The sequence below is a fragment of the Solanum dulcamara genome, chromosome 6 (assembly GCF_947179165.1).
Source record: "Solanum dulcamara chromosome 6, daSolDulc1.2, whole genome shotgun sequence".
Taxonomy (NCBI): domain Eukaryota; kingdom Viridiplantae; phylum Streptophyta; class Magnoliopsida; order Solanales; family Solanaceae; genus Solanum; species Solanum dulcamara.
This window is the reverse complement of record NC_077242.1, coordinates 6,871,521-6,885,564: the sequence shown is the minus strand read 5'-3', so window position 1 is coordinate 6,885,564 and position 14,044 is coordinate 6,871,521. Positions and strand designations below refer to the sequence as shown.

The 14,044-nt window shown below is 28.1% G+C and overlaps 1 protein-coding gene across 1 annotated transcript; it reads left to right on the top strand.

Moving 5' to 3' along the window:
• The first annotated feature begins 8,760 nt into the window (after positions 1–8,760).
• LOC129892353 (uncharacterized) lies at positions 8,761–12,119 on the top strand. Its single transcript, XM_055967929.1, has 6 exons — positions 8,761–9,630; positions 9,705–9,925; positions 10,116–10,314; positions 10,846–10,931; positions 11,192–11,283; positions 11,410–12,119. The coding sequence occupies exons 1-6, from the start codon at positions 9,541–9,543 to the stop codon at positions 11,649–11,651; spliced, it is 930 nt and encodes a 309-aa protein (XP_055823904.1). The 5' UTR covers positions 8,761–9,540; the 3' UTR covers positions 11,652–12,119.
• Positions 12,120–14,044: the final 1,925 nt, after the last annotated feature.

The window sequence follows — 14,044 nt, the reverse complement described above, 5'->3', positions numbered from 1 at the left end:
AAAAATAAAACACTCCATATTAAAAGTGACTCCATATCAATCGCTTGGGACTCCAATGGAGTAATCATTCATTCTGTTGTATTTTACTAGAGTTCAAAAACATAGCAATTAATATTATTTTGTATTTTATTTTCGAAATATGTTAGACTCCATTTGATTGAGTGCTTATATTCCACTTTTTAAAATTACATATTCAGATTAGAAAAAGAAAAAGAACCTTATTGAGTAATGACTCCTTGACAGGAAGGATTTCGAGAATTGTGGTTTATTGTTTCGTTTGGTTAAGATAATAAAAAGAAAATCGTCTCTAAAGAATTCTCTAAGAATAAAAATTAATTAACAAAAATGTATATTGAAGGGGAAATATTAGACAAAATATAATTCTTTTGTGTTAATAATAAATAGGTTATCGGAATTGTTATAAAAAAAATAATGATGGTAATTGTGATATCGTAAAGTAATCCATTAGAGAAGTTAATATTCAGAAGCAAAATTTTGGAGTAATGTCTTTAAAATTGTCGCTAATCTTTTATATAAGTGATAATAAGTTAAAAGAATTGTTATAGAGAAATTAAAATAGGGGAGATAAATATAATATTCTACGGTGGACAAGTAAAAATGAACATATACTTTTAGTATAGTAGATAAGTAAAAATAGAAGAGGGGTTATTGTTAATTACTGGTCCCTCTATTTTAATTAATTCGTTTAATTTTAATTTAACATGACATTTAATAAGATTTTTAAATTTTATGATCTTTAGTTAAAACATATGTAAAATATATTTAAATGTATTTTAATTCTATGATTTTAAGCGTATCTCGTAATTGAATGAAAGAGTTAAATTGTTAGGATTTTGCTTAGTGATTGGCTAATAATGCCAAAACTCACCTCTATTAGCACCAAAATTTTTGACTAACTTCATGTACAAATTTGTAAACTTCAAGATTAGATGCCTCAACAATACTCGATAAGACTTTACTACATGAGATTTAAACACTCAAACATGGACAAGATTCCAATAAAAATATTCTCTTTGAATTGTTTATTTTTCATGAGGTTAGTTTTGATAGAAAAATTAAAGGAGCTAAAAATACAGAGGATGTGAACATGAATCTAGTGAGTTTAATTTTTTTATTAAATCATTCAAAATAATTTGTAAAACTATTTCACATTCGTCTCTTGCATTTAATGGTGTAGCAGAAATGAAATAAACTTTTTTATTCATTGTAGAGTAAAACTATTTTGACGACTTGTTATGTATTAAATCGACTGTCTTATAAAAAGATATATTCAACACAATTTAAGTTGTGAAAATAGGGGAATAAACACGATTTTTTAAAGAAGGACGTGATGAAGTATGATACGAATGAGAAGGATTATTAAATAGGGCATAACAAAGCGAGTTAAGAATTAGTGGGTTAAGGGTAGATTTGTCTTTCGTAGCCCTACTTTATTTTTCATCTTGCAATTTTCGTGTGTTACTTCTTCGTGTTTAGAACTTCCTTGGTGAAATTTTATCGCCACCATTGCTTCCAATTCATTTCAAGAAAGTATCCTTCACCTATAAATATCGGTGATCTTACCTGGTGTATTTTGTGTTGGTGTAGAAGAAAATATATAGTTCATAAAAAGAGAGCTTTATTTAAGTGAAGGAATGTATTTTTTTTTTAATGGAGCTTTGAATTCAACTTTTATCCAGAATTTGTTAAGTTATGCAATATTGTCTGATTATTAAGATAAGTTAAGAAAATTATTATTGAACCTATAAAATCTTATTGTAATGAACTTAAATTTCTTCAAAGAGAAGGAGTTACATATTATGCGTTTCAACTTGATTTTTTTTCCATTTTTTCTCTCAAAAGAATAGGAATAATGGACAAAATTTTCGGATTAATTAGAGAATAATGATTGTCCCAAATGCCATAATAATTAAAGCCCGTAAGTTATGTAGCACGTGTTTAGTAGTCATTTTTTAAAATTTGCTAAATGACGATTGTGCAAATCACTTGTAATTATTAATGCTATTTGTAAAATCTATTCACTAATGTCAGAGATTAATTTTTTAAAGGACTTTCCCTTTTTTTTTTTTAATTATGTTACCTGTTTCACATCTAAAAAGTAAAAAAGGGAACATTTGATAAAGAGTTTCAATTTAATAATGTCCTTAAGGGTGTACCTAACTTAATAATTGTGTGGATGAAGCCCTATGGGGTGAGCGTTTGGTTCTGCGATTCGATTTTGCTAAAATTTAATTTTGGTTTTTGATATTTAATTTTAAAAAAGTGTGCACCATATTTTAAATCAAATTAGATCGGTTCGGTTCAATTTTTTTAATTTTGGTTCGATTTATTTCGATGTTTTTAAAATAATTTTTTTGTGTAAAAAATTCCTATGTTAATTTATTATTCTACGATTTTCTTCTTGCATAATTTCTAAAAGAACCAACAGGAAAAAAAAGAACAACACGAAGAAAACGTTAAGCAAGAAATCAATAAGGGGAAAAAGAGATAAAAAATTATAAAAAAATCAACACTTTAGCTACACCAGACTATTTATTAGTGACCGAAGAGCTACCTTGTGTTATTAAGTTTAGTACCAAAAATTACCAAGAAATCAACAGGGAAAAAAATAGAATTACGAATAAAAATTAAAATGTTTTGAGTAAAAATTATATAAGTAATATAATTTAAAATATTATTTTAAATTTATTTAATAAAACTTTGGTTGTTCGGTGGACCATGATTTCGTGACCCTTACACCGAACACCGAATCGAAGAATCGAAATTTCCAAAAAACAATCGATACCAAACTGAAAAACCAAAGAACCGACATCAAAAAATCCAATTAGTTTGGTTCGGTTCCATTGTTTGATTTTTCAATATTTTTGCCCGCCCTTTCCTACAATTGATAAAAAGCTAGTGTACACACTCTCTCTCGCCATTTTTTAAAAAAACTTATTGAGAATGTATTTTCTTTTAAAAAGCATTACCAAAATATTTATTTTTCTAAATTATTTTTATTAATTATAATTTAGAAATCTAAATTTGGACATGAGGATTGCTCAGATGGTAAATATTCTTGATGTTTAACTCCGAGGTTGTAAATTATTTAAATAATTAACCAATCGAGTTACTAAGATTTCTCATCTAAATTTGATTACTACTTAATAAGGTTGAAAATTTTAAAAATAAAGTCTTGTTTTATTGAATTAGATAAGTAAAATGAATTAATTTTGATATATTAAACAAGTAAAAGAAAATTAATGAGTATCAGTTACTCCTAATGCTAACGGGCCAATCCAAATACAGATAAATTCACGATTTAACTTTTACTAATTCGATCTATAAAATATTTAAAATTGAACAAATTAAATTATAATTGTGAATTTATATCTTTTTATATTACTTTTTTTTAATAAATTTATATTTCTAATAAAAGGAACATTGCATTCAAATAAATCCGACGTTCACGTGTCCCAGAATCCTAATATAGTCAAAACTAGGGATAGGGATCCAATTCTTTGGTTCGATTTTATTAAATTTTGGTTCGATTCGATTTTCGCTTTGAAAAAGTGTAGTTTGATTCAGTTTGATTTTTTCAACTTCAATTTGATTTGATTTGATTTGATTCGATAATTTTAAAATAATTTTTTTAATGCAAATAAAAAATAAAATAAGGACCAAATTAAAATATAAAAATACTTAAAAATTTAAAATTATGTTAAGTGATGATGTCTCACAAATTGAAAAGGACAAAGACAGGATTGGCAAAAATATATTTGGGCTCCTCCTTGGGATTAATATATATATTACTTTTTTTTTAATTTTCCAGTGCACCAAAGTCTTGAATCCCTTACATCACACATCCAATCAAAGAATTAATCTTTTGAAAAAAACAATTTGTATTAATCTTTTGAAAAAAACAATACCGACATCAAAACAAAAAATCAAAAACCTAAATTTGTTGTAAAATAATGAGTGGATGTTCCTATTACTAATATTTTTTCCTTATCACTAACTTTTCCCCATCGCATTTTACTCACCTTTTGCTCATAAATAACTAATGATTTGTTCAATTAAGTATAGATACAACAATTCTCTTTTCTCTTTCTGTCTTCCTTTCTTATCTTACTATTATTATAATTTAATCACTTTCATAATAAAACTGAATTAGACTGATCTGATCTGATTTTCCATTAATTATGCCTATCCTAATCAAAAGAAGTGTAAAAGCTAAATCCCACACATCATATTCAAGATTAAAAAAGTTTATCTAATCTCTGCCCCCGCCGTACCGATCTTCACAATAATGGAATATGTCAAAAAAAAAAGGACATATGGCTTTATTAAATTGTATTATTTTTGTCTTCAATTTATATGACATATATATTTATTTTTTTATAAAAAAATATATTTTAATATTAAATAAAATTAAATTTTATAATTCTCATTTAATGAGATGATGCATAATCATATAAATATTCTAATGCATAAATCACATAAATATTTATGGCTTCATATAATGAAATGAAGGATGCAAAAGAATTCCCCAAAACAATCTACGTAGTCATAAAGTATTTATATATACTTAAAAATATCATTGGATTAATTCAAAGCAAACTTTTTTGTATACTATTTTTAGTATCTTAGTGTTACATCCACGCGGTTTACCAAATGACAAGCTATTGTTGCTTCCTTGTTTTGCGTTGGGTTGGAAACAAATCAATTAATTATTTGTAAAAGTGATGTCTAATTAATTCGGTTTTCTTTTTGGATTGGATGAGAGAAATATTTACTGATTCAGTGTTTGAATTGGTCAATTAATATATATATGTATATATATGAGTAATAAATATATGATTTTTGTTTCTTCTATATTTTATTTTTTTGTCATCTCTTAATAATTGAGGTTAAATATTTTTATTCACTGATGAAGGAAATTTTTCTAACACATGGTCTTTTAGTTTTCTCAATCATCATACAACGTTACTTTGAATGACTCACTACCATAATAATTGATTCTCTCTATTACTAGAAATACCACTTGAAAATCATCGTTACTCCTTCATAACTATACCCCGACGATACTCATCATTAATTAGGTACTTAAAGATTTTTTATATGATCAGTCAATTAATTGTTATTATTTTTATAAATTATTTTTTTATTTAAATTTTCTTCAATAAAGAAAGTGACTTTCTGATATGAGAAATTAACTCTAATTACTAATATTTATCGTTTCTAAATCTAGTATTAAGTGCATTATAGAATATATTTATCCATGCGAGGGAGTAAAGTCGATTGATTAATTAATATTTATATTGTATAATATCAATTGAAAGATTAATATGATTATGACTAGAAGAATATCTATTCGATTCGTTTATGATATGAAAATCGAAATTAGAAGTAATTGCTATTTTTAATTCCTCCCAAGGTGATACCTTTTGGCATTCCCCCATAAATATTTTCTTAATTACCAGATACATTTGAGATTATAAGTAATTGCAACAATTAATATTAGAAATCCAATGTTGTTTTCAGCATTTAATAAACACATGAGGTTTCTTTACCTTTATTTAAATTTCGATTGTATCCTATTGAAATGCTATGTTGGACACTTTGAGCGAGATATCCACGCCTTAAGCGAGAAATATTTTAAATTTTTTATTTTATTATAATTATTTTTTATCGTTATTTGAATAAAAATTAATGATAGATTTATTATCATTTTATATTTATGATATATATTATCTGTTAAAACTCAGAGTACATAAAATTATTCTATTTTAATTGATAAACTGAGATTACAAAGAATAAAATAATTTTTTACATTTTTATTACTTAAAGTGGTTTAAAAAGAAAGAAAATAAAAATAAAGTTCATTAAAAATAATTTTTTTTAAGGAACAAGATTTATTTATTTTTTTAAAAAATATATTTATTTGAAAAAAAGGCATTTTGATCTATTTTGTAACAATAGGGGCATTTTTTGACCCATTAAATAACAATAAGGGCATTTCTTGACCAAAGTATTGACACATTTTTGGAGCAAACTATAAACAGGAAATATTTTTGTTTATTTCAAATAGTTTAAGGATATTTTTAACCCTTTTTCCTTTATGTATTTTGTTTTTTTATTTTTCAATTATAATTTATTGCATTTTCACCGACATACAATAACTAGATCCTAATAGTAAAAAAGGTTTTGTATAAATAGATATTTGAAATCCAAAGCCTCCTTCAAAGAAATTAGAAAACAAAAAATTGAAAAATTAATTTGCAAAAGATTTCAAAGACCTCGAAACTAACAAAGTTATTTGCAATTTTTTTTGTTAAAGTTTTTAAAGAAGTGGTCAAACAAACTCTTACCGTTAAATTAATTGTATTCCATTTGGTTAATTTTATATGACAATTCAAATTAAATTAAGTTATTAAATCTTCAGATATTTTTGTAGTCAAACTGGCTTTTTTTTATTTTAAGATTTTCTTCCACTATTAATAAAATAAAATTTAATAAACGTTTTGAACTAATTATTAGTAGTCTGTTACTATCATATATTATTATTTAATGAGACTTAGGAAATATGAATATTTCATTCAAAAACCAGTTGATAATAGTACAGTTTAGGAAATGAAAGAAATTTTAGCGGTAAATCTACTTTCTTCGGGCAATAAATAAATAAATATAAAGAAAGAAATATTGACCTAGTCGAGATTTTCCAATAAATCCTCAAAGTTACAAAAATTAGAACAAATTTATGTGGAAAAAAAAAATCCGTTGCAGTAAAATTATTAATGTGTGTGAAATTGGAGAAGGTTAAGCTACACGGATCTATTATACACACATTTATGTTGCATTGAGATTATTTTCACGTCTTGAATCCGTAATCTCTACATCACATAACAACAATTTGACCAATTATGTCAGGACTCTCACTCAATGAATTTATATAATAAACAGAAAAAAAGAGGTTAAAATATAAACTCACTTAGTTTGAGGTTTACATTATATCATTCAAGTGATACGCACATGTACGTATGCTTCAAAGTGTGAGATTCGTGATTTTTTTTTAAAAAAATTAATTGTTATAAAAGGTAAAATTAACTTGAAATCATAAGTTTTTTGTATAATGATGTATATATAGAACATAGATTAAAATAAGATTTAATACATCAATAATCTCTTAAATTTAGCGGTAAATCTTATTTGGACATTTGAATTGTAGTTTGTTCCAATTGAATATCTGAACATACGATAAAGTATTTTTATTATATACTTTAGATTTACATTTTTGAAAAACTTTTGAGTGCGCTCTTAGGTGTCTATTAGATAATTAAGTTAATCAAATAAAATATGTCACCTCATTTAATTATACTCATCGATCTCAATTGAAACATGTTTGAGTTTATACGATTTATTGAGGCTAGTACAAATAATTAAAAACGAAGACATATCTTAAGCTTATCTATGTGATTGACACTTGAAAACATACAAATAGAATTCTAAATTTTGAATCGAAAGTGTCTAATAACAACACTTTATCATGTGTTCAAATACTTAACTGGAACAAACTATAATTAGAATGGCTAAATAAAAATAAATTTAAAATGCTATCGACGTATTAAGCCTATAAATAAATATCTTTTCAAGGGCTAAAATATGAAAAAGATACCACTAAAAAGTAAAAAGAAATAAATTAACGTTATATCTTTAGTCGAAAATCTTAGTAGCTCATTTAATTAATTATTTTAATTTTTATTTTATTAATGAAGATTCTATTTTCTACATTGTATTTCATCTACCATTTTTCCTTTTTTTTTAATCCTTACAAAGATTAAAAGCTTATGATTTTGAATTGTAATTTTTTAAGTCATATATTCAAAATTAATAATTTTCATGCATTCAATAAATTTTAAAGATAAATACAAAAAATAAATTAAAGATATTCAGCTCAACCGCATCAATAACACACTAACTCATCTTCGGAGAAGAAGTCCGTGGACTCCTCCTTTTATAGATCAGACATTTTTTTCCTAAAAAGTCTCTCATCTTTAATTAAAAATCTTAAAGAATAAAATTTTATTACCTAGAAAACGCTTTATTCTTTAAATAAATTATGCAAATCCCAATAATCTCCCCTCACATTCACACACACACACACACACCGAGTCTTGTTCTTTTCTCCAGGCAAATTCAACAGGTTCACCAAAAATCTAGGAGCAACCTTATAAAATTTAATTCGGATCAATTATTATTATATTAATATAACAAGAAAACATTAAAAATTATGACTAGTACATTGTTTTATATATTTCCACATATGTGTTGTTTTTTAATCAAGAAAGTTGATCCCTTTTTTATCCGAAACCATGGAATTCCGTTAAGAAAAGATCATACTCTTTTTTTTTAAAAATACTTTTTACTTGTCGATTATCATAAAATAAAATTTTTAAAATCATTTTTATTTTATTTTATATATTATTCTTGTTAGTATTATATCCATCATTATGTTTTAAGGAACGTTAAGATAAGTGGCAGAGTTATATATACTTGAGCAATATTGATTTTTTTTTATTCGGTGTTCAGAATAATAGAATTTCAATTAAATTTAAATCGTGCATTGCATAATTCATTTAAAGGCGATGCTTTCAACATAATTTTTTTATGCTTATAACTTGAACTCGAGAGTTTTGATTAATGATGAATATATTAAGAACGGATAGATATCAAAAGTGGAGAGTAAAGGTGAGATTAGAAAAAAGCTAAGCACTTTGTTCTTCACTTATGTATGTTGTAACAGCCTAAATTGAAAGAAAGACGCTTGCTTGATTGGTTTCGTCGCGTGATACAAACGTCTTCACTAAAACTTTTCTCCTCATTTTCTATCTTTTCTCTTTCATACATTACCCAAAACTCGCCGCTACTTTGTTTTGTTTCTTTCTTTCTCTTCTGCGATTATGTTTTGCTTATTACAGAGCACGTCATTTTCCAGATAGCAGCAATTGTTGTGTACTCTCTTTGTTTGTTTTTGCTTTGTGGGTCGGTTTTATTTTCATTTGTATTTCAAGACAAGTCTATTATTTCTAATGGGTTTGTGTTTTCTTTAAGCTTAATCGAAGGAAAAAAAATTGTAATTCTTTGAGGGGTTTATACTGTTTCTGGGTTTTGACTGTTAAGAGAAAATTGCGCCGGAATTATTGGTTTTTGCGGTGACCGGAAAAAGATTGAAAAAAAAAGACTTTTTGTTTTCTTCTTTTTTCCGTATTATAATAATTAGTTGTCCAAACGTCAAAAAAATTATTTTTTCATCTTGTATATAGACCGAGTAATATTCTCCTCTTATTCGTATTTTCTTATACAAATCCCGTCATTTTCTCCTCTCTCTTTCTCTCTCTCTCCCCCCCCCCCCCCCATTTCTACTCTCTGTTTTTCATTCTCTTCTCCTCTGTTTCTTTGGGTGTCTAGAGAGAGAAACAGTTTCTAATCTCTTTCTCTCTCTTTTTCTCTGTGTTTGTGTTGTTTTTTTCTTGAATAATCATGTCATTGGAAAAGGGGTCATTGCAATCAAACCTTGATTGTTTCTTGGAATGCACAACACCATTAGTCCCTTCCCAGTTTCTACCCCAGGTTTGTTTGTTTTTTCTGTTTTTTTTTTGGACCCCCAATTTGATTTTGATGAATGTGATTTGTTAAATGTGCAGAGTGAGATTAGAAATCTAAATAGGCTATGGCATCCATGGGAAAGAGAAAAGGTTGAATACTTTACTTTGGGTGATCTTTGGAATTGTTATGATGAATGGAGTGCTTATGGTGCTGGAGTTCCTATTAAAACAGATTCTACCGAAACATTAGTACAATATTATGTGCCTTATCTTTCTGCTATGCAAATCTTTATCAGCAGATCATCTGTTAATTTTCTGAGGTAAATTCCTTTCTGGGTATCTCAATTTCATCATAATTTTTGTGGGTTTCTCAAATTCTGTTGTTTTAAGGGCAGCTCTGTGCATTAAGCATCTCGCGTTCACACAGGGTCTGGGGAAGGATTACTTTAAGCTTGTTTGTAAATTGTTAAATATGAAGATAAATGAGGTTTGTGCTACTTTTTTTAATAGGGAAGAGACGGAGTCGAGGGATTCGTCGTTCAGCGATTCGTTTAGTGATGAGAGTGAAAGTGAAAAGCTGTCAAGATGGGATGGTTGTTCGTCTGAGGAAGGTGATAGCCTTTGGCACATGAATGATAGATGGGGTTCTCTTTATTTTCAGTATTTTGAGAGATCAACTCCATATGGAAGAGTCCCTTTGATGGACAAGGTATCCTCTTTTACCCCATCTTGTTATTCTCAAGAAGCTAATTTGATCTTTTATGTACTTTTTTTCCTCTTTAGCTACTATTGAATTCTTCTTTTGACCCAAAATTTGTACTGGTAGCTGGTGCTTTAAGGAAATGTATGTGGTATAATCAGATAAGTTTGGTTGTATATTAGAAGGCTAGGTTGCTCGGACAGATTCTCCAAAAGTAGTGTATTTTCGGAGATTTCAGTCCGCTCAAAGTAGTTAGAAGGAAAGGACTTACTGGCTTGTCATTTGTAAACATTTATCTACAATCATATATGCTTTTACCCTTCTGGAATCATTGGTGACATGTCTATTACAGTATTGTTCTTCATTCTGTTTTCAAGCTTAGCTTAAGCTGTGTTTTATGTGTCAAAAAAATAGAAGCCTTTGTTCTTTCTCTGTGCATTGGAGTTATCGATATAAGATTTGATGTGAAGCATGTGGCTTGAATTATTGCTTTGTTTTTCAAGTTGTTTGACTCAAAAATCGAATTCATTTTGCTCGCAGATTAGTGGTTTCGCTGAAAGATACCCTGGATTAATGTCATTGAGAAGTGTAGACCTTTCACCAGCTAGTTGGATGTCAGTTGCTTGGTATGCCAACTCTCTCCTTGGTTTTTGTCTCTGTCTCTTTGTGCCCATATGATCATGGACCTGATGGTTTATTGATAGTAGAATTGTTGTTATATTGAGATATGTCAAAAAAGATTACTTGACGAGTGTTCAATTGGATCTTGTTTTCCTTGTAGTGCATAAGTTGATCATGCATCTTTTTGGTATTGCTGACTTGCTTGTTTAGCATGGGGAACAAAAAGGAGTATCCTTTCACTAACCATTTTCGAATTGAATTACAGGTATCCGATATATCACATTCCTATGGGAAGAACCATTAAAGACTTGTCAGCATGCTTTCTCACATTCCACACCCTTTCTTCTTCTTTTCAAGGTATTATTCGATCTGTCTATAGATTCATTGAACTTTTGAAAATCACGGATGCTTTACCCTTTTTAATCTCTTATCTCACGAGTGATGACATACATAATACACTGATTTTTTGGTCTAATGGTGCAGATATGGATCTTGATGATGACATGGAGAATGGTAAACAAAAAAGAAAGGAAGGAGAAAGCATCCCCCTTCCGTCTTTTGGCTTGGGCACTTACAAAATGCAAGGCGATGTGTGGCTTTCAGACAAGAGTGGAAGGGACCAAGAGCGGCTGTCATCACTTTGTAGTGTGGCTGATTCTTGGCTAAAGCAGTTGGGTGTCCAGCATCACGACTTTAACTATTTCATGGGTATTCGTCGTGGCTGACCAATCTGAAATGGTGAATTTGCACTTTAAAACCCCACCAAAATGGGGCTGAGTACTGGAGTTCCTTTTATTAACATAGGCTCTCTGAGGTGTTTCTGGTTTGATGCTTTCGGTAGCACGAACATCCTTAAAACTCCTCCTATATAAAGGCATTAGTGTTTTATGGGTTCTCCGAATCCTTAGCTTGAGATTTCCTATGACTTGTTTTTGTATAGGGAGAGGACTAATTGTGTAGGACATCATCTTTACATGACTCTTATAATCACCCCCAGCCCTTTGTTAGCATTTCTTTGCTCCATCTTTTGTATAAATTCTGAAGTGCCTTTTTGGTGTTTCATTTGTGCTTTTTCCTTGTAATATGTTCATGTAAATAGTTGATCTTTGAATAGTAAAAATTTCTTGTACAAGTGGAAAAATGCTTGTTCAGCAGCAAAGCTAAATGGCAAAAAAAAAAGAGTTCTTTGTGTTTGCTTTATTTCTTCTTCTTCTTTTATTTGGGTTTGAAACGTTTTTCGGAAACTTCTTTACATCATTGAGATAGTGATAAAATTTACATATATTATATCCTCTTGAAACCCTATTTAATGGGATTTTATGGAATATGTTGTTTGTGTTCACATTGAATCTTTATGAACTTATGTTTGTCGATAGTGGATGAGGTTTGGTTTATGATTTTTATGAAGGGGTTGTCAGAAAGTCTAAAACATGAAGTGTGGGTCCTTTTTTGTTGCAGAAAAAGCCACCAGTAGTATGTTGCCATCATGACATTGGCATAATAATGTTTCATTTTCTAAATGAAAGTTTAGCAAGATATGTGAAACCAGCAATTAATCTGCTGGCTCTCTCTAATAGACTTTATGTATCACACACTTTCGTTTTTCCCCATTTTCATTTTTTGTTTGGTTGCTTCCCTTTCATTATATCAAGGGGATGGACGTAGTATGGGACCAACTCAAAATTTGATTATTTGATTTGAATTTTTAGATTATGAATTGAGTTTTGAATTTTGAATTGGATATTAACTTTGGTAATTATACCTTATGTCTAGCTCTATCCATATGTCCAATGCTAACAAGTCTAAAGGTTCAATAGTGCCCTACCCGATATACATTAACCTTTTGATTTTTTTAAATCTTTTTTTTGGTAGAAATGACAATGAGTATAAAAACAACATATGAGAAAATGAAATCTCTCGTCCTCTTACCATCTGAATAGAATAAAATGTTCTTTTCAGATTTCTTATGTATAAACATCTATGGTTTAACAAATATCTCTCTGATCCAATTTACTTATCGTCGTTGTTAAAAATAATTATCCAAAATATTTGCTATTTTAGAAAATTAAAATAGAAGTAATTCTCTAATATATTTAAAAAGAGATTAAAATGGTGAAAGAAAGAGTATTATTAAATTGACATCAAAGACTAAATAAAAGTATTTTAAACAAATCATCTTAGTTAATATATTAACTAAAATGGATTTGAGGAAGTAAATAAAAAGAAAAGAATTGAAAGAAAAAGTCAAATGATATTTGGTAGTAGGTATTCATGCATAATATAATGTGCCTTATCTATTAGGATGAAGACTCTCTGTGATGATTGTGTGCGCCAAAACAATGGCGATATATCTATTGTAAAATATAACGTCAAACAATAATATCTTCATAAGATTTAAATTTACTTGACTAAAATTTACATATAATAACCACTATAAATTATAATTATTTTCTACTTTAAACATTTAGAAATTATTCAAATTGCAGCCCAATCGAACATACAAAGTACCAAAAGAAAATAGGGAAAATTACCTCTAATAGACCAATTGTGAAACTATTTATCCAAATTAGACCCAACTCAAATTATTTAGAAAGATTTTCATATATAGCCACTCAAAAATATCTTAATTATGCTCCATAACTATAGTTTGCTAATTACAATTCATAGCTATAGTTATAACAACGTTTATATAATTCACGCAGCATTTGTATACGTTTGTATCATTCACTATACAATTCGCAGGTTTTGTATAACGTTTGTATATTTCAATTTACAATTTATGCACAACGTTTGTATAATTCACTATACAATTTGTAGTGTTTGTATATTTCGCTATATAATTCGATTCGCGCACAACGTTTGTATAAATCACGCGAATTATACAAACTCAATTGTATAATCGCGCGAATTATATAAAACTCAAACTGTAATTACAGCTAGATATTTTTTGCGAGCTATAATTAATTCAAACTATAGCTATGTTAGTTAATTAACTAGTATATATTTGCTTATCTACGTAATTTTTCCAAATATTTACCCTTAATAGACTAATGACCCAAATTATTTATCCTATTACCCCACTTTTTTCCTTTTAATTTCGCGCATAACGTTGACGTAA

Coding starts and splice junctions, on each gene's coding strand:
- LOC129892353 (XM_055967929.1), top strand. CDS start 9,541: ATGTCATTGGAAAAGGGGTCATTGCAATCAAACCTTGATTGTTTCTTG. Junction 10,932..11,191: donor AGTTGGATGTCAGTTGCTTG/GTATGCCAACTC, acceptor ATTGAATTACAG/GTATCCGATATATCACATTC. Junction 11,284..11,409: donor CCTTTCTTCTTCTTTTCAAG/GTATTATTCGAT, acceptor CTAATGGTGCAG/ATATGGATCTTGATGATGAC.